This window comes from Gekko japonicus, unplaced genomic scaffold, assembly GCF_001447785.1.
Source record: "Gekko japonicus isolate JY-2015 unplaced genomic scaffold, Gekko_japonicus_V1.1 scaffold21, whole genome shotgun sequence".
Lineage (NCBI taxonomy): Eukaryota > Metazoa > Chordata > Lepidosauria > Squamata > Gekkonidae > Gekko > Gekko japonicus.
Genome location: NW_015173122.1, coordinates 220,831 through 244,368, shown reverse-complemented (window position 1 = coordinate 244,368; position 23,538 = coordinate 220,831). Strand labels below are relative to the sequence as shown.

Genomic DNA, 23,538 nt, shown 5'->3' with positions numbered 1-23,538 from the left:
TACGGGTCAAGGGCCCCCGTTCGTACGAGGTCTCCAGCGAGGATGGCCAGATCCTCCACCGGCACATAGATCAGCTGCGCCGTCGCACGCTACAGCTGGACCCTGAGGATCCGGACGAGGACCCAGAGCCTGCCACATCGGCCCCACTACCGGAACCGGATCCACAGCCGCCTCTCCGTGAGGAACCCGAGGCACCTCACACCGTGGTGCCAGCCTGTCCTGCCTCCTCGGCGCCCTCGTCGGTCCCAGGCCCCTCGGCTCCCAGGGCCCCCGAGACCGAACCCATCGCTACCCCGGAGCCCCGACGCTCGACGCGCCCCAAGAAGCCACCCGCCTACTTGAAGGACTTCGTCTGTGGGTGCCTTCTGAACCAAGGGGGGAGGGGTGTAATGTATTCAGCCTGACATGCCCGGACTTGCCCGGGCTGGCCAGGCACAACTCTTCAATAGCTTCATGTCCAAAGACAATGGGTCCGTAGGATCCTAGCCGGCCCAATCAAAGGGCCAGCTTCTCAGCCGGGAGACCAATGGTCGCCCAGTTACTGTAAATAGCCTATCGGGAGTAGGGGGTGTGTTTAGGTGTACTTGGTGGCGGGTTTTCCGAACGTATATAAACCAGCCTGCGAGCTGGTCCCTTGTCTTTGTTCCCGACTAAATAAAGGTATGCTTAGCTGCTATCACTCTCCGTCTGCATACTTTTCAAAAAGGATGACCCGGGAAACTACAGGCTGGTCAGTCTGACTTCTGTTGCTGGGATGATATTAGAGCAGATTTTAAAAGGATTGATCTGTAAGCATCTGAAGGACCACTTAGTGATCCAGGGAAATCAGCATGGTTTTGTCCCCAACAGATCTTGTCAGACCAACCTGATTTCCTTCTTTGATCATGTGACAAGCTTACTGGATCGTGGGAACTCTGTTGATGTGATTTACCTGGATTTCAGTAAAACTTTTGATAAGGTTCCCCATGACATTCTGATGGGCAAACTGGAAGACTGTGGGCTGGACTATAGGACAGTTCGGTGGATAGGGAACTGGTTAGAGGACCGCGCCCAAAGAGTGGTGGTCAATGGCGTTTCATCAGATTGGAGGGAGGTGTCCAGTGGGGTGCTGCAGGGGTCAGTTTTGGGCCTGGTACTTTTCAATATTTTTATCAATGATCTGGGTGAAGGGGTAGAAGGGCTACTCATTAAATTTGCGGATGATACCAAATTGGGAGGAGTAGCAAACACCCAAGAAGACAGTTAAAATTCAACAAGATCTGAATACTCTGGAGAAGTGGGCAGTTGCGAATGGGATGCAATTCAAAAAAAGATAAATGCACAGTATTACATCTGGGCCACAAAAATGGCAAGCACAAATACTGGATCGTGAATACGTTTCTAGGGAGTAGTGTACGTGAAAGAGATCTTGGGGTAAGAGTGGACAGTAAACTAAATATGAGCAGTTAGTGTGATGCGGTGGCAAAAAAGGCTAATTCAGTCTTGGGTTGTATTAAAAGAGCCATAGCATCAAAATCGCAGAAGGTCATAGCCCCTCTGTATACTGCCTTGGTCAGGCCGTACCTTGAGCACTGTGTGCGGTTCTGGAGGCCTCACTTCAAAAAGGATGTGGGCAAAATCGGGAGGGTGCAGAAGAGAGCGACGAGGATGATCAGGGCTCTGGAAACTGAGCCCTACGAGGAAAGGCTAGGGGCTTTGGGATTGTTTAGTTTGGAGAAGAGGAGATTGAGGGGGGACATGATTGCTCTCTAAATATTTGAAAGGCTGTCATTTGGAGGAGGGCAAGGAGCTGTTCCAGTTGGCAGCAGAGGACAGGACCCGAAGCAACGGGTTTAAATTACATGCAGAAAGGTATATCAGGAGAAACTTTTTCACGGCCAGAGTGGCTCAAAGGTGGAATCAGCTGCCTAGGGAGGTGGTTGGCTCCCCTTCGCTGGGAGCTTTCAAAAAGAGGCTGGACGAATATTTGTCAGAGAGGCTTTAGGCTGGTCCTGCATTGGGCAGGGGGCTGGACTAGATGGTCTGTATAGCCCCTTCCAACTCTATGATTCTATAACTCTTTTATGTATCCACTCTCTTCGGTGGTAGTGGAAAGTGCCATCGCATTTGAGTTATGGCAACACAAAGGGACAGATGGAAATAAATTCTTTTTTTGTCGCACTACAAAATAAATTAATGGCTGAGGGAAACCCAAGTCAAGCTGCTGATCCGGTATCTGCTGATCTACGGCTCTGATGACCTTTCGCCTTGTGAGACATGAGAAGGAGAGGGACGGTTGGGTGACTTTTCATCCTCACCGTTCAGAGGATATTAGAACTTTCCTTCAGAGATCCAAGGCCAAGATTGGTTGAGGTTTCCTGGTTGCCATGGATGTCAAAAATGCAAGATAAGAATCCTGGAGAAAATAAACTCCTGTAGGTTTGGAGAGAAGGATCAGAACACCCAGAGAAAGGGGTGTGTGGATAGAATGACAAGGATTTTAGCTATGTTTAATGGAGCCATTTCCCCCCCTGCATATATGTGCTGTTAAGGTAAAGGTAAAGGTTCCCTTGCTCGAAAGCCAGTCGAGTCCGACTCTAAGGTTGCGGTGCTCGTCTCCGTTTCAAAGCTGAAGAGCCAGCGCTGTCCAAAGACATTTCCGTGGTCATGTGGCCAGCATGACTAAACACCAAGGCGCACGGAACGCTGTTACCTTCCCACCAAAGTGGTACCTATTTATCTACTTGCAATTTCTTGCTTTCGAACTGCTAGGTTGGCAGGAGCTGGAACTAGAGATGGGAGCTCACTCCATCATGCGGCAACTCGGGTCTCGAACTGCTGAACTACCGACCTTCCACAGCCTGCAGTTCAGCGTCTTAACCACTTGAGCCACCGCAGCTCCTATATGTGCTGGTATTTTATAGTTAAATAACTGAAACATCCCTACTTTGATCCCACACTTTATTTAAACAAGCCTTTATTACCGAACAGTTCTCTTTCTAGCGATAGGGTTTAGTAGCTACCACTGAGGAGTCGGCATGGTGTGGTGGTTAAAGTATTGGACTAGGACCTGGGAAACCCAGGTTCGAATCCACACTCATGCCCTGGAAGCTTGCTGGGTGATTTTGGGCCAGATGCACACTCTCAGATTAGCTTGCCTCACAGGGTTTTTGTGAGGATAAAATGGAGCAGAGGAGAATGATGTAAGCTGCCTAGGGTCCCCATTGGGAGAGGAGGGCAGGATATAAGAACAAGAAGAAGAGATTGGATTTGTACCCCGCCCTTCACTACCCAAGGGAGTCTCAGAGCGGCTAACAAACTCCTTTCCCTTCCCTTCCCCACAACAGACACCCTGTGAGGGAGGTGGGGCTGAGAGAGCTCTGACAGAAACGGCTCTTTTTCAAGAACAGCCCTGACAGGACTATGGCTTGTCCAAGGTCATCCAGCCATTAGCCACAAGGTATAGATAGGGGCTCTGGGGCAAGTGATGCTCTGTCTTCTTGGTGCTTGGGGGGGGGGTCAACAGTGGGAGGGCTTCTAATGTCCTGGCCCCACTGGTGGACCTCCTGATGGCACCTGGTATTTCTGGCTACTGTGTGACACAGAGTGTTGGACTGGATGGGCCTTTGGCCTGATCCAACATTGGCTTCTCTTATGTTCTTAGCTGCAAGTGGAGGAGTGGGGAATCAACCCTGGTTCTCCCCGATTAGAGTCCGCACAGTTAACCACTACATCAAACTGGCTCCCAAATAAAAGAAACGAATAAGGGTGTGTGTTTTCTTTCACTGGGCCTTCATGTCTTGTCGTCTGTATCCCCAACCCCCCAGAAGGCATGGTTAAAACGTCGGACCAGGACTGGGGAGATTCAGATTAAAAGTCCCATTGCATTGTGAAGCTTCCTGAGTGACTTTGGGCCAGTCACCACCCTCAGGCCCAGCCTATTTTGCAGGGTAGCTTCAACGATAAAAAGAGGAGGAGGAAAGATAGCGTTGCCAGCCTCCAGGTGGCAGCAGGAGACCTCCCAGGATTACAGCCAATCTCCAGACTGCATAGATTGCTTATGTATCCGTTATTTATTTATTTTAAACATTTATTCCACTTTTCTCGGAGAAAATGTCTGCTTTGGAAGGTGGACTGTATGCCATTATACCCTACTGAGGTCCCTCCTCTCCCCAAACCCCACTCTCTTAGGCTCCACCCTCAGTTCTCCAGGTATTTCTGGACCCAGAGCTGACGACCCTAAGGCATGATGCAAGCCATCTCATGCTGTTTAGGAGAGGGATGGGATAGAAACATAACGCCCCAGGCACCATCACTGGAAGCACTTTTCACCCAACCAAGCTCTTATACTGGGACCACGCCAGGCTGATCTCTTGCAGGTGAGGAGAAGAAGAAGAAGAAGTTGGACTTATACCCCGCCCTTCACTACCCGAAGGAGTCTCCGAGCAGCTTACAATCACCTTCCCTTCCTCTCCCACAACAGACACCCTTGTGAGATAGGTGGGGTTGAGAGAGCTCTGAGAGAACAGCTCTGAAGACACCTATAAGTGACCCAAGGTCACACCAGCAGCTGCATGTGGAAGAGTTGTTGTTGTTCAGTCACACAGTCGAGTCCGACTCTTCGCGACCCCATGGACCAGATCCCGCCAGGCCCTCCTGTCTTCCGCTGTCCTCTGAAGTTTGCTCAATTTCATGTTCGTTGCATCGATGACACTGTCTAACCATCTCATCCTTTGCCGTCCCCGTCTTCTTTGACCTTCAATCTTTCCCAGCATCAGGGTCTTCTCCAGTGAGTGCTCCCTTCTCATTTGGAAGAGTGGGGAATTATAAAGTACTGAGACTGATGCGTGGAGGAGTGATTTCAGCTCATACTTTATTATATACAGGAGAACTTGAGATGATGTAGCCCGGCCGGAGGCCGGCTTATATCCCCATCGTAAACCACACCCAACACCCACATCCACACCCGTGATAGGATATTTACAGTGCACCCAAGTCCCATAGGTCCATTCTCGGATCCTAGCCGTTTGATAGGCATGCCCTAGGATCCATTCGGGGTATTGTCTCTGGAAGCGAAGCTTGGGCCGTTCGCATGGCCACGTGCGGACCCGACCGTGTGCGCAGTTTCTCCGGGTACACAACAGGAATCAAACCCGGTTCTCCCAGATTAGAGTCCGTGCGTCTAACCACTACAACCAAAAAGAGAGGAGGACTCGAGTCCCCTCACCTGAGCACTTCTATTGAAGTAAACCCCCCACATTTCCCCCTCTTCCCCGTCACCCACGTTAGCCACGAATGAGCATGACACATGCACGACAAAGAGGGTTACCCTAGGCTCACTGAGTTTGGCCTGGAGCACTTCAAAGCTCAAACGAAGCAAGAAGCAAGAAGCCTGTGACCTGCACATGTCTTTGAAAAACTGGTACTCTCTCCTGCCTTTGTCTGACGACGATCAACAAGCACGGCAGTTGTTGACGTGAACGATGAAAAGACAATAATGAGCATCTTCAATCACAGCTAATATTGTTACATGGAGGGGGGAAGTACATACAGCCCTGCGCCTTAATGAGCCGAGGTCGGTGTCTGAAGTATCTTTTTAACAAATCCTTGAGGGCTTTCCTGTCTACGACAGAAGGCTTTTTGCCAAATGGGGGAAAAGAGGACTCTGTAATATTCATGGTGAAAGCATTACTTTCTCAAGCAAGATGGGAGCGACTTCGGCAAGAGATTCAAACATACGCCAGGATTGCAAGCGACACTTGGAGATTGCTTGCTGTAGGCAATCTAACAAAACTAGGGATGCTAATGGGTTTTGAATGGGGAGGTCATATTGCAATCCCGTCCTGGTTTGGGAAAGCTATTCAAATCTGGGGGCCTGACTGAAATGTAACTTTGTGTTCTGTGTTATCTGGAGAAGGCGCTATGCACCACGAGTTAATGGGGAGGATTAATCTCCCATCTCCTTCTGCAGTTGTTCCAACTGCACTTCTACCAGCAGCTGACCTACATAGAACCATCGCTGCAGTTCTCTTTCCCTCCTAGTGTTTTGTCAAGAAATAAACCCAACTGGACTGGCCATCCATCTCACCCACTGGCCTTGCCAGTTTGGTGTAGTGGTTAGGAGTGCAGACTCTAATCTGGGAGAACCGGGTTTGATTCCCCACTCCTCCACATGCAGCTGCTGGTGTGACCTTGAGTCAGTTACAAGTTCTTTCAGAGCTGTTCTCTCAAGGGCAGTCCTTGAGAGAGGAGAGATTGTAAGCCACTCTGAGACTCCTTTCGGAAGTGAAGCGTGGGGTATAAATCCAATATCTTCTCTAAGGACCCTTTTTTGCAAATCTCTTTGACTTCCTTCTTCCCTTTTCCTAGCAAGATTTTCAGGTCAGATCTGACAAGAATTTATGCTTGCCTTAAGTTCCCCATAAAGCACAGTTGTTTCAAGTCTTGTACATACACTGGTTCACAGTCTGGTTAGACCAAAATGAATGATGATAGAATTTCCACAAATAAGGCATTCAAAATTCCACCTTACTGCAATCACCCTGGCCATTTTCTTTAGAACCAAGTGCCCCACACAATCAAATTGCTACGGCTTGCAATGTAAAATCGAGCAGTATTTTAAGTACATTTGCATGTGTGCAGTCTGATAGGTGCACTTGGGTGGGTGGTTGCAATTTACGGTTTTGCTGGGTTTACGGGTTCCGATCCCAAGTTGTCAGCAGCATTCTTTTGAGGGCCACTGACATCCGGGAAATGTCTTGTAAACAACTTGGAGGTAGTTTGAGCCAGCAACGAGGGCTACATTTGCAAATAAGGGGCTTGCTATGCAAATATCCCCTGGCGACAATTCTCATTTTAACTACAAGTCTGGCTCCTGTGCTCTGAAAACACATATTCTGTTTGTACTTCCCTTTGAATTATGATGTGTGGGAGCTAATTTTAAGTTTTGTCTTATTCGCTGTGGTGTTTGAAAATCTTGCTAAGACTTGTGCTGGTCTATTAATAAAGGCTTTGACATATTCTGTTTGCAACTGATAAAAAGATGCCTTTCAAGTGAATGGCCCACTTTAATGCCATGCAGTTGGCATTCAGTTCCTCAGACCAGGCAGCGTAGGGGAGGCAGCCACTGTTGACACATACTTGGAACTGAGTTAGCTTAACCCTTTGCTCAGTTTTAGTGAGACTGTCGCTCCCGGTTGCTGAAATTGCCTTGAGGTTCTTTAAATGCCAGCCTGATTTATAGAACAGCGGTCCATTTGCAGTTCAGCACACTTATCACACTCCTGGAAGTACCATACAACAGAATCTCTCTGGGGAACCTCCTGCTGGGAATCTGAAGCAGTACTGCAAGAGCGGGCGCTAAAACATTGGTCCCAAGATGCAGTTGGAAAGTGCATGATACCAGTAGCTAAGCAGGTCTTGGTTTGGTCGATGCCTGGAAGGGAGACTGCCAGGGAACCTCATTAATGCTTCCATGGGCCTGTCATGCACAGGTTCACTGTTGGGTTTTCTTTGTCATTCTGCATTGATTTTCCGACCTTCAATGTTCAGTTCACTTTCTGGTCACTGTTTCCCTGGGTTTTCTGAGAGTGCTTTTGTGCTGATTTTCCCCTTGTTTCGCTTCCAAGCTGGAGGTAATTGAAGAAAGAGCGCAATCCGCACAGGACAGGTTTTAAAAACTGCCAAGATCATGATCAGTGTGAAGGATCAAATTAGAGAATCACAAAGAGAAAACCATGCAAATTTGCAATGAAGGGCAGGAAATTAGCATTACTGTGCAACTGCGCCAGGGCATCGGCGAATATACCCCCCCATTTCTTTCTGTTTAGTGGCACAAGACTAAAAAAGCTCTCCAGAACTTCTGCCAGAGGACTCCTCTGCCATACAAACTGCAGCCCTCTGCAAAGCATGGAGGAGTTGCAGCCAACTTTGCACAGGTGCCCATGTGCACGCACACACACGTTGCCAATGATCACTGCTTGCAGTGCCAGTGTCAGTGGGTTCTACTGTGCATTCTGTACACTCAACATGTTCCCCCATATTATGAGATCATGTGACCCTTTCCCATTTTTCCAAGTGGCAGATAACACAGCAGAGAATCCCCTAGTGCTCTGCAGTATGAAAAACTGCTTGTTAGTTTCAGAAAAAGTCTGGTCAGTTTCAACCGCTGGTTTCCCCCCTTTGCCTTCCTTTCTGTTCCCTTTCATTCAAGGAACTAACACTAAAATGCATATGCAAAACCTGAACCACGAGGTTTTAAATGGAATGTGCTTGCTAGCTGCTACTGAGCAGCTGTGATAGGGCAACTGTGTAAATTTTTTAAAAAACTTTGGATGCCATCCCCCGATTTAGAAAATCGTTCCCCCTGATTTACAGAAGTGCAGTTTTTAAATTGTGGCTGCAAAATAAATACTCCAGAGGAAAAAGAATGGTGTGTAAGGTGCGCACTGAATCCAAAGTCAAGATTAAAGCCTTACGGCTCTGAAAAACTGCAGTAAGATGTGTTTGCATAATGGGCCTTGTTTATTCAGTTCACCTATCTCCCCCTTTCTTGACAATTGGGGCCCAAGGCAGCTTATAAAGATAGTGTAGGTTAGGCTGAAAGAGTATGACTGCTCCAAGGTCATCCAGCAAGCTTCCATGGCAGAGTAGGGATTCCAGCCTGCGTCTGCCAAATACTAGGCACTCTGATCACTACATTCCCCACCCCAGCTCTCTTCATGATAAATTCCATGATAAAAAAGGTGAGATACCAATCCAGTAAATAACATTCCAGTTCAGAACTCTTTTAAAAAAAAACCTTCAAATCATTTGCAGAGAAAGATCATAATTAGAGGCCAGACATAAACCAAGTGGTAGGGAAGGGGATTCATTCATTATTCATCCCTGATGTTACCCTAGAGATCTCCAACCTAGGAATTCCTGAGAACAGGAAGTGCTTGTCACCACAAGATGAAGGCCACACTGAGAAAGCACAAAATGTTTGTTGCACAGTGATGGGTCCAATCTCACAGTGCTGAGAGAGGCTGCAAAGCCACTCATCTCCTGCTTCAGTGGAGAAGAATCAGAACCAGTCTGGTGTAGTGGTTAAGTGCACGGACGCTAATCTGGGAGAACCGGGTTTGATTCCCCACTCCTCCACTTGCAGCTGCTGGATGACCTTGGGCAAGCCATAGTTCTGGCACAGCTGTTCTTGAAAAAGAGCTGTTTCTGTCAGAGCTCTCTCAGCCCCACCTACTTCACAGGGTGTCTGTTGTGGGGAGGGGAAGGGAAAGGTGTTTGTAAGCTGCTCTGAGACTCCTTCGGGTAGTGAAGGGCGGGGTATAAATCCAATCTCTTCTTCTTCTTCACTTTGGGAAACAGATGCTTTGTCAAAGCCGCAAATGGGCACCAGGAAGTCCATCAGCGGTGCCAGTTTGGGGAATCAGGGCACTGTCTCATTTCTAGCGGCTCACTATGATGGAGATGGGTGAGAAGGGACATTAGCTGCACAGCATTCTCCCATGTGACCAGATAAATACTGCAGCATTGTCCGGCATCCATCCTTTCCCATGGAAAATGTTGACTTCACTCACCTTCATCGCTGTCGTCATCGACGAGGATGATCTCCTTGAGGAGGTGAGCGGGCGTATGATTCACCGCACTGTGGACCGAACGCAGGATGACCGACAGCGCCTCATTCACAAAGATAAAAATGATGGAAATCTGTGGAAGATCCTTGGGGTATTTCAGCTCTTTACACCTGTTGGAGAAAACATATACAGAGAAACCAAGGTTAACTCTTACAAAATTCCTATAACCAGGGCTTTTTTGTAGAAAAAGTCCAGCAGGAACTCATTAGCATAATAGGCCACACCCAGCAGAAGAAACTCATTAGCATATTAGGCCACACCCCTGATTGCACCACTCATTAGCATATTAGGCCGCATTCCCGTGTTACCAGAAGTGTGGTCATCCAGCCACACCCACCTTTTGCTTCTTATTCTGTTTACCTTGCTTGTTGTCAAGACCCAGGGCTTTTTTTGTTGCAGGAACTCCTTTGCATGTTAGGCCACACACCCCTAATGTAGCCAATCCTAATGAGTTTCTGCTGTTGGGTGTGGCCTATTATGCTAATGAGTTCCTGCTGGGCGTGGCCAACTTGGGAGCCAGCCGGAACTCCGTTCCTGTGCATTCCTTATTCCTGCCCCAAAATAGCCCTGCCTCCAGCCATTCCATTAAGCTACCGCCTCCTGCTTTTCGATCCAACTGGCTATCGAAGTGGCTGACGCAGGATGAAAATGTATATGATTAGAGAAGGAATAAGAATGTAAAGAAAATTACCAGCTGCAATTACTAGGGTTGCCAGCTTTGGGTTGGGAAATACCTGGGGATTTTGGGGGTGGAGCCTGGGGAGGGTGGGGTTTGGAAGGCGAAGGGACCTCAGCAGGGTACCGTTCCATAGAGTCCACTCTATGGAGATCAGTTGTAATAGCGGGAGATCTCCAGGTGCCACCTGAAGGTTGGTAATCTCATAAATTATAAAGAAGGAAACTTACCTTTAGAACAGGGGTGTCGAGCTCATTTGTTATGAGGGCCGGCTGTGACATAAATGAGACCTTGTTGGGCCAGGCCATGTGTGTCATAAAATGTAATGCCAGGTAGCGGAGATATAAACACAACCACAAAGGGCTTTTTTAAAACTTAAAATAAAAACATGCTTAAAAACATGAGCACTCTTGCAATATTTTGTTTATTTAACAGTGTCTGATAACTGACACCTCTTGCTCTGAATTATTGCATCAAAATGTCTGTGCTGTTGCAGTCTTGAGTCTGCTGTTCAAGTGTGTATCTGTAAGCTGCAAACCTACGATGATGCAGCAGCAGCAGAAGTGGAAGCAGAAGCAGAAGACAGCCAGTTCCACTGCGGGCCTGATAGAAGCCCTCCAGGGGCCTGAACTGGCCCCTGGGTCGCATGTTTGACACCCCTGCTTTAGAAAGTATGCAAAAAGGAGAGTGCTGCCTTGTTAGCTCAATTTAGCCCATTGTTCTTTAGTTCCTCTTTAATCAAAAGCACTCTGAAATGACATCTTTTTTTACCTAGTGCTTCAAGGGTGGGAGGCAGAAGGAGTGACTGAAACCTCCTTAGGGAGGGAGTTCCACCATCCTGGGGCTGCTACAGAAAAGTCCCTGATACTCTTCCAACAACAGCACAACATAGAACATAAGCTGCCTTTCTGCTGTGCCCACTGTGAGCATCCAAGGCAGCCTGCAGCACATTAAAAGCAGCAGAAAAACAAAACGAAAGAATAAAAAACACCGGGACAGAACAAACTCCCCAAGCATCAGACTGTGGTCAGCACCTAGAAGATGACAAAGATGTTGCCAGGTGGACCTCTATAAACAAAGTACAAACCTCGGAAAAGATCTTCAGCAAACACCTGTGTCACTTCCAAATAGGGGTGCCAACCTCCAGGTGCTGCGTGGAGATCTCCTGGGATTACCACCGATCTCCAGGCGACAGAGATCAGTTTACCTGGAGAAAATGGCCGCTTTGGCAGGTGGCCCCTATGGCATTATACCCCATCGAAGTCCCTCCCCAAACCCTGCCCTCCCCAGGCTCCGCCCCCCCAAATCTCCAGGTATTTCCTAACCCAGAGCTGGCAGCTAAAGGCAAGGCAGCCCGGGGGAATGAAGAGGTGCCTCAATCCTCAGGCATTCCACCCTCGAAGAGGCAACCTCTTGAAGGTTCCATGGCCAGGGACCCTTCACCGGGCCCCTGGGGGGGGTTTGCGAGCCTGAGCATCCCCTTCTTTGGCTGGAGCGCAGCTTCACCCCCGGGAGGTCCGGGAGGTGAGTCTGCTAGCGCGCCACCATAAACCGGAACTCCCTCCATTTTATCCTGTAATGTAGATTAGGCTATAGCTTAGGCACATAAGAGGTGCCATGCTGGATCAGACCAGTGGTGCATCTAGTCCAGCATCCTCTTTCACACAATGGCTAACCAAGAGCCCCGGTGAGCCAACAAATGGGGGGTGAAGACCAAGGCTCTGCTGTTGACTCAGCACTGATATTCAGGGGCTGACTGCCTCTGGGTGTGGAGATTCTCTTGCATTTGTTGTGGCTTATACACATTAAAGGAACTGTCCCTCTGGAGAGCCAGTTTGGTGTAGTGGTTAGAAGTGTGGACTCTCATCTGGAGAACCGGGTTTGATTCTCAACTCCTCCACATGAAGCCAGCTGGGTGACCTGGGGCCAGTCACACTTCTCTCAGAGCACTCTCAGCCAATGCTCCTTCTAAGCTGTGGAGTCTTGTGAGCAAAAGTTCTACTTTTGTGAGCTACTAGCATTAAAGTTTTGAGCGAGCGATTTGGTTGCTGCATAAATTAGTTTGCTCTCTGGAGCCATCCTTCTTGAGCTAAGACAAAAATGTGTGAGCTGGAGGCTAAAAACTGTGAGCCAGCTCGGCTTAGAGGGAACACTGCTCTCAGCCCCACCTACCTCATAGGCAGTGTTCCCTCTAAGCTGAGTTAGTGTGAGCCAGCTCACAATTTTTTAGCCTCCAGCTGACACATTTTTGTCCTAGCTCAAGAAGGATGGCTCCAGTGCAAACTAATTTATGCAGTAACCAAATTGCTCACTCACAACCTTAATGCCAGGAGCTCACAAAGTAGAATTTTTGCTCACAAGACTCCACAGCTTAGAGGTAACATTGCTCATAGGGTGTCTGCTGTGGGGAGAGGAAGGGAAGGTGATTGTAAGCCACTCCGAGACTCCTTTGAGTAGTGAAGGGCGGGGTATATAAACCAACTCTCCTCTTCCTCCCCCTCCCCTCCCCCCTTGCTACTCTAGAATCACGCTCAGACACTGGCTTTTCCCTCCGTTGTTTTAAGAAACCCACGTTGGAACAGACATTCCTTTCTGCATTGCATGCCGCTTTCATTTTCTTTGATCATCGGGTTTTATGGTACCTTCTGCATAGATTTGTGGCCATTCAGGGGTGACTTTGCAGTGAGTACGGCATTGCCCTAAGGTTTTCGAATGTAGTTTTGAGCTGCACCTTTTCCTCAGTGTTGAGAAAATGTGGAGCGAATGCCAGATGCAGAATCAGCCACTGACAACCTGACGAACAAGAACCACTTAAGAACCACCTTGGAATTAGGGTTGCCAAGTCTGGTAACCAGCAGGAAGGTTGGGTGGTGGGGCCACGTGAAATTGCTGACTTTGGCGATGCCACTATGTCACTTCTGGGTACAACCTGGAAGTGGCAATGGGTAGCTCTAGGAATCACTGGAAACTCTATGATAAAACCGTAGAGTTTTCAGTGATTCGTAGATCTTTCCTTTGCCACTGCCGGGTTGTAAATGGAAGTGCCATACCAGTGCAGAGGCCAGCAGGGTTTGTTCTATTTTTATTGGAGCAGTGGCAGGCAATGGCAATTATCAAATGGTAGTGACCAAAGAATCATTAACGTGGAATTCACTACCGCAGGAAGTGGCGGCGGCTACAAGCACAGACAGCTTCAAGAGGGGATTGGATCAACATATGGAGCAGAGGTCCATCAGTGACTCTTAGCCACAAGGTATAGATGGAGTGATGCTCTGTATTCTTGGTGCTTGGGGGGCAAGAGAGGGAGGGCTTCTGGAGTTCTGGCCTCACTGGTGGACCTCCTGATGGCACCTGGGTTTTGGCCACTGTGTGACACAGAGTGTTGGACTGGATGGGCCATTGGCCTGATCCAACATGGCTTCTCTTATGTCTGAGGCATTGGTCCTCTGTATTCTTGGTGCTTGGGGGGCAAAAGTGGGAGGGCTTCTGGAGTTCTGGCCCCACTGGTGGATCTCCCAATGGCACCTGGGTTTTGGCCACTGTGAGACAGAAAGGTTGGACTGGATGGGCCATTGGCCTGATCCAACATGGCTTCTCTTATGTTCTTATCAGCAGAAGGCTTCCTGCCATAGCAGGAGGCCTGGCAATCCATTTTAGGATATTCCGTTTAATTTGCACTCACGGGGCTCCTGTTTGCTGATTATTGGAATTGTCGGCCCAAAATGTATAACAGCTGAAAGAAATGTCCTCTTGCAATCTATCATAGCCCTTTTTTTCTATGTACATAATAAATTATTTTAAAAGAAATTGGATTTTGCTGGGCTTTCAGTGCTAACCTGCCCTCCAGTTCTTCTTCCCCGACACTCTGCTCTGTCACATAACTTGTGGGCGTTAATATCCGAGCAGGCCAAAATGTTCCTCTGGTTGCTGAGACAAACGGCCTGGGTAACTCGCTCTCTTTTAAATACCGTTAAATTGATAAAAAAGGCACCTGCGTGCCACACTTTGCTGCAAGCCGGAGCACGGGTGGCTCCACTTTAGTAAGTTCATAAATTTTCTTAATGCTTCCCCCTTGCATCTGGCAATGATCTCCAAGATTAAAATATAGGGATGGCCCAGGGTGAGAGTACTTTGCACGCAACAGGGCTAGAATCCTTAACTGCTTGCTGGTTTAACATAAAGATGTTTTACTGTCCTTGCGCCCAAGCGGATGAATGCAGTGCAAAGTCCCTTAGCCAAGCAGTTAGAGCAATGAGAATATTCAGAGCTCTTGCTCAGAGATATGGCTTCAGGACAGCAGAACCTTTGGTCTGGTGATTAAAGGGTGTGCTTTCCACATAGAAAGTCCCTGCGTTCAGTCCTTTGTATCCAGGGCTTTTTTTGTAGAAAAAGCCCAGCAGGAACTCATTAGCATAATAGGCCACACCCAACAGCAGACACTCATTAGCATATTAGCCCACACCCCCATGCCTTCCCTTGGCTTGCCTGGGCACACCACGGCTCTGAGGAGCCCGGGCAAGCCGGCCCTCGGAGGGGAGGGGAGGCAGTTTAAACTGCCTTCCCTTGGCTTGGGTGTAGTGGGTGTGGCCAGCTCTGAAGCCAGAACTCTGTTCCTGTGTGTTCCTGTTCAAAAATAGCCCTGTTTGTATCTCCAGTTAAAGCATCTCAAGTCCAAATGATGACTAATGTTTGGGATCTGCAGCTGTCTTTGGTGGTGGCTGCTGGCAGGGGGAATCCTGATCCTTTCAGGACTTCTTCACGAACGCTGCGTTGACATCACCCAGAAGTGACGCTTTTGCATTTCCGAGGTTGAGGGTGACGCTCTAGGTTTTGGGCAAAACTCTATGGTTTTTTTGGGCCTCGGAACCATAGAGTTTTGCCCAAAACCTAGAGCGTTGCCCCCAATGTCGGAAACACAATGACATCACTTCCAAGTGACATTGTGCCACTGCCGGGAGGGGGTTTCTCAGGGTTGGGCTTCCCCCGCCAGCCAGCTGGGCCATGGCAGATTGGGGTCCCCAAAATTGGGGGATCCCCCAGCCTCACCAGGGGAATGGCAACCCTAAAGGGCCATCAGGTTACAGCAGATTTATGGTAACCCTGTAGACTTTTCAGGGCAAGAGACAAATGGAGGTGGTTTTGACATTGCCTGCCCTTTCTTAGCAATTCTGGACTTCCTTGGTGGTCTCTCATCCAGGTACTAACCAGGACCAGCCCTGCTTAGCTTCCAAGATCTGATACGATCAGGCTAGCCTGGACTATCCAGGGCCAGATGTGGCTGTCTCCTGCAGGCAGGTTTTTCTCTGCTTTGGCTGCCAAACTGCAGCACTTTTTGGGGAGCATCCACACAAGGTTATGCCCTGACTGTCCTTTTCTCATACTCACTACATCTTTAGCAGATAGTCCTACCGTGTGCGGGCTCTTTTTGCAGCAGGAACTGCTTTGCATATTAGGTGACACACCCCTAATGTAGCCAATCCTCCAAGAGTTTACAGAGCTCTTCTTACAGGGGCCACTGTAAGCTCTTGGAGGATTGGCTACATTAGGGGTGTGTCGCCTAATATGCAAAGGTGTTACTGCTACAAAAAGAGCCCATCTGCTAAGCATCCTTTGCAGACAGAGAGGCATGAGCGCCATGCCAAGAAAGGTGTGTTTTTCATTCCTCTGAACTCCTTTTTGATTTACCATCCAGCCTAGGCTTACCAGATTGCCTACTATGGCACATATGGGTATGGCATGGAATCTCTCAGCCTCAAATCCTGGTCTGCATTGCCACTCATCACTCTAGTGGGAGCAGAAATGGGGGTGACATTGCACAAGATTTGCAACATCAGTTCTAGTTGTACCCAGAAGTGACAGCACAACATTCTAGGAATCCCCCAAATCTCTCTGGTTTTACTCCAGACTTCAGAATTACTTCCAATTCGGAGGGCTTATAATCACATTCAAAATTAGGCTCATAGCCAGAAATTGTATGGTTAGGGGGTGTAGTCCCAGTCTAATGATGCTATGGGGAAGAAATTGGTGAGGCCATGTTGACTAACAATATTAATGCAGTAGAACTTCTACATGTCCTGACTTGGATAGCCCAGGCTAGCCCAATCTCATCAGATCTTGGAAGCTAAGTAGGGTCGGCCATAGCCAGTGTTTGGATGGGAGACCTCCAAAGAATACCAGGGGCATGACACAGAGGCAGGCAATGGCAAGCCATCTCTGAAGTCTCTTGCCTTGAAAACCCTACGGGGTCACCAGAAGCCAGCTGTGACAGCGCTTTCCACTACCAGAGTGTCTCCATATCACTAGATATGTACCACATGGTAATCCCTACTCTGCCGTGAAAGCTTGCTGGGTGACCTTGGGTAACTCACACACTATCAGCCTAACCTACCTGACAGTGTTGTTCTGAGGATAAAATGGAGGAGAGGAGAATGATACAAGCCACTTTGTGTCTCCGGGGGAGGGGGGGGGGAGGCAGGGTATAAATGAAGTCAAACAAACAAACAATCAATGTGCTAAGCATAAACTTCTGGTAAGATATTATTGCCTCTTCCCTCCAGTTTGCATGTGCAGGAGTTACAACAAGGAGAGCATGCAATTAGGATTATAACACAAACCTAAACAGAACTATACCCTTTTAAGTTCTTTGACATTGGGTAGAAATAGTGGGTCCTAAATGTTACTTAAAAGTGGGACTGTACTATCCCACAACTGATCACACCTGATCCTGAGACAGAGAAGGAGAAAAGGGAGGTTACTAAAGCAGATAATATTGTGATAATGGGTGACTTCAACTACTCGTGCATTGAATGGGTAAACATGTGCTTAAGATATGCTATAGAAATGGGATTTCTAGATATTATAAATGACTGTGCACTGAACATAAGAACATAAGAGAAGCCAATGTTGGAACAGACCAATGGCCCATCAAGTCCAACACTCTGTCACCTAGTGGCCAAAAATACCAGGTGCCATCAGGAGGTCCAGCAGTGGGCCCCCCCCCCCCAGCACCAATAATACAGAACATCACTTGCCCCAGACCGAGAGTTCCTATCTATACCTTGTGGCTAATAGCCACTGATGGGCCTCTGCTCCATATGTTTATCCAATTCCCTCTTGAAGCCGTCCATGCTTGTAGCATGGTTGTAGCACTGGAATAGTTGGTTAATCAGTCAACCAGAGAGGTTGTGATCCTGGACTTGGTTCTGAGTGGAGTTCTGAACCTGGTGAGAGATGTAGATGTTATTGCACCATTTAGGAGTAGTGACCACAGTGCTATGCAGTTAAGCGCTTTTGTTAATGGAAAGTAAAGGTAAAGGTTCCCTTGCTCGAAAGCCAGTCAAATCCGACTCTAGGGTTGCGGTGCTCATCTCCGTTTCAAAGCCGAAGAGCCAGCGCTGTTCGAAGACGTTTCCGTGGTCACGTGGCCGGCATGACTAAACACCAAGGCGCACGGAACGCTGTTACCTTCCCACCGTAGTGGTACCTATTTATCTACTTGCAATTTCTTGCTTTCGAACTGCTAGGGTGGCAGGAGTATTAATGGAAAGTTACCCCTAAAATTCAAAACAGTAGCATTTGATTTCAAAAGAAGAAACTTTACAAAAAAAAGAGGGACATAGTTTAAAGGGTATTCAAATGGAAACACAAGAGAGTCAAATCCCTAGAGGAAGCTATTTAAAACCACACTAACAGAAGCCCAGATAGAATGCACTCCCTATGCTGGGAAAGGTACTGCCAAGTCTCAAAGAACACCTGCATGGTTAATGACTACTAGCCATGGGGACCAAAGGGAGCGTCCATATTCAGAGCAAGCAAATCTCTGCTAAGACGCAAGATCAGCTGAAAGCCTCGGCCTCTGTGCTTACCTGTTGGCCCTGCCCAGTAACTGGTTGGCCACTCTGTAAGACAGGATGCCAGACTATATGGACCACTCACTGGTCTGATCCAGCAGTCCATATTCTTATGCCTTCAAACTCTATTTAGGATTGCAGGGTTAGAGGAACCTCCAGTATATCACACCATCAGTATCCAGGGAAAAAAAATACCCTATTTGCTTATAATCACATTACGAGTTCTTTGCTGATTTAATTAGTGTATCTACATTCTTCTCTCAAGAGGTGTTGTAGAATCTAAGGTTGCGAGGGTAGGATTAAAACATGGGTTGGGAAAGCCGGTGGGAAGAGACAGCAGGTAATCAGTGCCTTACTTACTAAATAGGATATTCCTGTATTTCATCTGCCCGCAAATCATTTCTTCCAACTTAGAAATTACCCCAAATACCAAGAAAGAGCGCGAGAAGAGCTAGAACTAACCTTTGAGGGGCCTATCCTCCGTAAAACTATTCAATCCCCTTTAAAGCCAGCTATGGTCCTGGCCATCACTACGTCCAGGGGTCATTTCGTAGAAAAAGAGCTAGGGGAACTCATTAGCATAACTCATTAGCATATGCCACACCCCCTGACATCACCGGAAATGTGTCATAAGGCCACACACCCCGCCCCCAACGGTCCCGGCTGCCACCACTGGCCTTGCAGCTCCACTGCCGGGCCCCATGAGGGGCCCGGCGGTGGACCTGCAAGGCCGGCGGGAGTGCAAGGAAGCCCCGCGAAGGCCCTCCCTGGCCCCAGGCAGGCAGGGGTGGGGAGAGGCAGGGAGGAAGCAACTTACCCTCCCTCTTCTCCTGCCTCCTCCTGGCTGAATGAGGGCTGGAAGCGGGGCGGCCGGAAGCAGGGGGCGGAGCTTCGTCATGTGCCCCGCCCCCCGGTACCTCACCCGGGGGAACTGCGTTCCCCCGCGTTCCCCCCCGAAATGACCTCTGACTACGTCCCTTGGCAGTGAATGCCACAATTTATTTACTCATTGAGTAAAGAAGCATTTCCTTCTTTAGAAAGTAGACAGATGCATGTGGTTGAGGGGAAAAACACTCCACACATGTGCAGAGTAAGGTTGCCAGCTCTGTGTCGGGAAATACCTGGAGGTTTTGGGAGTGGAGACTGGGGAAGGCGGGGTTTGGGGAGGGGAGGGACCATGGCAGGGTAAAATGCCACCGAGTCCACCCTCCAAAAGAGCCATTTTCTCAAGGGAGATAGATCAATATGGGGTAGCTGTTTTAGTCTGTCTGTAGCAGCAGACTGTGGTGGCTCAGTGGTTAAGATGCTGAACTGCAGTCCAGAAGGTCGGTAGTTCAGCAGTTTGAGACCCGAGTGCCGCATGACGGAGTGAGCTCCCGTCTCTGGCAACCTAGCAGTTTGTAAGCAAGAAACTGCAAGTAGATAAATAGGTACCACTTCAGTGGGAAGGTAACAGCGTTCCATGCGCCTCGGTGTTTAGTCATGCTGGCTACATGACCACGGAAACGTCTTCGGCTTGGAAACGGAGATGAACACCACACCCTAGAGTCGGATATGACTGGCTTTTGAGCAAGGGAAACCTTTACCTTTTAGCAGCAGAAAAGAGCAAGAGTCCAGTAGCACCTTAAAGAATAACAACATTTGTGGAAGGGCATGGGCTTTTGTGGGTCAGTGGTCACTTTTTCAGATACCTGAAGAAGAAGGTATCTGAAGAAGTTTGGAGTGACTCACGGAAGCTTATAGCCTGCCACAAATTTCTCCAGAGGAACTGTTCTTGGTCGCCTGGAGTTCAATTGAAATGACAGGAGATCTTCAGGTGCCACCTGGAGGTTGGCGACCCGAGTGCAAAGCATTTGTAGCCGCGACATTCAGAGAACTGCTTATCCTCAATGTGTATTTCTTTAGATTCTCTCAAAGCTCTTGTTTTCTGCAGACAGAGAGGGTTGACCTTCAGACTGCCTGTATGTCCTGTCCCTTTGGCCTTCTGCAGCAAAACTCTACTTTTTCTGTTGTTTGTGGGTTAAATACAACTCCCAGCGATGTGAGAGGCAGCGCTGTGCCAAAAAGGATCAAATCCCCAGTAATAAAATCAAACTTGGATCCGCCGTCTCGTCCCCCAAATTTGCAAAGATCACTTGCCTGTCTGCCTTTGATTCTCTGTAGAAAACAGCCCTCTTTTTTTAAAAAAATCCCATTCATAAGTTATTGCCTCGATTAAAGCGACTGAGCTGAAGAACGCTTGATGAATTTCCTCCGCACAAACAAGAAGATCAACCAGAAAATTAATTGAGCCACACATGATTATGGAAAACGTCTGAAAAGATTGGGGGGGGGGGGAGGAGAAGAGAAACTTCAGAACTATATTCACAGCGCTTCTTCCCCGCTCCCCTTCCTTCTCTCTACTGAGCGTGATTCTTTGATTTAGATGCATATTTTGTTTTGTGGTTTGTTTATTCCTTTACATCTGCCATGTTTCAAAGAGAATTATCAATAGGGAAATCAGCGATATCTAATTTATGAGGTACTAAGTCAATATCCTTCACTCTGAACAAATATGCTTGCTTACAGACTTAATGGTGGGACTTTAGATAGGGTTGGCGGCTGAAAAATCAGCAGCTAGGCAGAATAAATGGGCTGCCAGGTCTGGGTTGGGGGAAACCTGGAGATTTTGGGGGTGGAGCCTGAAGGACGGTTCTGAGGAAGGGAGGGACTCCGGTGGGGTATGATGCCATAGAGTCCAACTTCCAAAGCGTTCATTTTTCTCCAGGCGAACTGATTTCTGTCTCCAGAGATCAGTGGTAATAGCAGGAACTCTCCAGCCACCACCTGAAGGTTGACAACCCTACCATAGTAGCAGGGGTCATTTCTTAGAAAAAGAGGTGCAGGAGCTCATTAGCATAACTCATTAGCATAACTTATTTGCATATGCCATCATTGAAAGTGTGTCAGAAGGCAACACCCACCGCTCAGGCTCCACTGGACTAGCTATTGGGGGGGGGGACATGCAGATCTGTCCTCATAGAGGAGGGAGAGCTTGTACCTGAACAAAACTTGGTCTTAAAGGTGCCACTGGACTGTTTTGGACTGTGGGCCCGGTTGGGGGGGGGGCCTCTGCAGCTTACCTGGCTGCTTCTTGCTCTGACTGAGGGCGGCTGGAGCAGGGGGTGGGGCTTGTTGCATGTGCCCGCCCCCTGGGCTCTTTACTGCCGGAGCTCTGCTCCTGTGCGCTCCTGCAGGAAATGACCCCTGCATAGTAGTATCTGGATACTATGGAGCTCACTTGCCACGCCTTCTGTCCCATTTCCCTTGTTGTCCAAACAGGGCTGTGACTCAGTGGTACAGCATTGGCTTGGCATGTAGAAGGCGCCAGACTCAATCTCTGGCATCTCCAGATACAAGGATAAGGTAGCAGGTGACAGGAAGGACGCCGGTCTGAGACTATCTCAGGCTATGTCACACCCTGAACACTGAACTTGAGAATGAGGGGCTGACACCATATAGGGCTGCCAACTCCGGGTTGGGTAGTTCCTGGACATTTTGTGGTGGAGCCTGGGGAGGGTGGGGTTTGGGGAAGGGAGGGGCCATGAGAATTAGGGCTGCCAAGCGGGGGGAGGTGGCGGGGAAAACCTCTTGGGCGCCCCTTTTGCCGCGCGCGTGGAATCGGCCCCCGGGGGGAACTCTGCCCCCCAAAGTGCAGCGTTGGGGGGCGTGGCCCCGATTGTCGGAGGGAAAACTCTATGGTTTTCCCTCTGACGATCGGGGCCACGCCCTCAACGTGATCAACGTCGTGCGTCACTTCTGGTGACGTGCTGGCGGCGCGCATGCACTTCGCGTGTGTGTGCGCACGATGAGGGACGGCTCCCAGAGCGTGGCGAGGCTCCCCCGCCGGTGAGTTAAATTCACTTGGCAACCCTAATGAGAATCCACCCCCCAACGCGGCCATTTCTTCTGGGGGGAACTGATCTGGGTCATCTGGAGATCAGTTGTGATTCCAAGAGATCTCCAAGCCCCACCTGAAGGTTGGCAACATTACATCATGAGCGCAGCAGCACCAGATCTTAATTCTGCCACTAGGCCCAAATCCCTCCATGGGGAGACTCCAACCCTCACTTAGTCAGAGCACCGAGAGATGATATCACCAGGACCCAGTCCCCCACTCACCATGGAACGAGGATTATCCTGTGTCTCCCTCAGCTCACTGGCTGACAAGTAAATAAATAAAATAGGGTTGCCAAATGGGCCCGGGGGGCGGGGAATTCCCCGCTTCAGAGCCCCAATTTCCGCCCCGGCGGAATCGGGGCCCGGGGGGAACCCCGCCCCCGAAGCTGCGTCACCTCTGCTGACGTTGGGGGCGTGGCTGAGCTCGTCGGGGGGGGAAACCATATGGTTTTCCCCTCCGACGAGCTCGGCCACACCTCCAACGTCAGCAACGTCACACGTCACTTCTGGCGCTTCGCCGAGACCTCCCGGATGCCAGAAAGGCTCCCCCGCTCCGAGGGGTGAGTTGGTTTGGCAACCCTAAAATAAAATTAGCTACCATAGTCATGAGAGACAGCATAGAGTAGTGGTTAGAGACTGTCAGACTAGGATCTAAAAGTTCCAGGTTCGGATCATCACTCCACCATGGAAGCTTGCTGGGTAACCTTGGGTTGGTCACATACTCTTTCAGTGTGGCCTACCTCAAAGGGTTATTGTGAGGGTATGATGACAGAGATGTAACAGAAGTTCCAAGCGGAAATCAAAACAGAGAGGGAAAGTACATTTTAAGGAACACCCAGCACTTGTATAGTGTCTAAGCCTTTTTCTAAAATTAATTCCGGAATTGGACCTCAAGCAATTTGCCTCTTTGTTGCACTGACATCTCCCCCATCTTGCATTACCATTGGCCAGTGAAACACTGCAAAAAACCCCACAGCGATCTTGATAGGATCGTATGTAGGATGGCATCAGGATTACCTTTTTATGATGCCAGACAATTGCGGGCAGAAAATAGTAAGATGCCATACAAAAGATGATCAGCGCCCATGCCTCACTGCTACTGTCACTGAAGGAGATGGCCTTTGTTACCTCTTTGCTGTCTCTTTAAAAATTGTGCGGCAAGCCTAGGGGGCTGTCAGCAAGCTGCCATTCTGTTCTGTGTTTCTTGTACGCTTGTACTGTTCATTCCCCCCCCCCTCCCTGCTAGCCTGTATTTTATTTTGCTGTAATGCTAAGCCGAACATCTGGAGGACGTGGTGTAGGAGGAGAGCTTGAATGCTAGCTTGTTGCCTTTAGAGCCTGGGAACTGCACCTGTATTATGTCTGGAGATAGTAGTGTTCCCAGGGATTGAGTGCGCAACCGTTTCCCTTTACCCACCAGCGGGAAAGTGACACATTGGTTCGGTACCTGGTTCAAATCCCT

General features: G+C 48.9%; 1 protein-coding gene across 1 annotated transcript in view; it reads right to left on the bottom strand.

The window, feature by feature from the left end:
• LOC107119379 (putative polypeptide N-acetylgalactosaminyltransferase-like protein 3) overlaps positions 1 to 23,538 on the bottom strand; it is a 198,541-nt gene that overhangs the window by 31,692 nt on the left and 143,311 nt on the right. Inside the window, exon 3 of the mRNA XM_015421841.1 lies at positions 9,555 to 9,721. Coding sequence (XP_015277327.1) covers positions 9,555 to 9,721 — 167 coding nt within the window. The remainder of the gene's footprint in view (positions 1 to 9,554; positions 9,722 to 23,538) is intronic.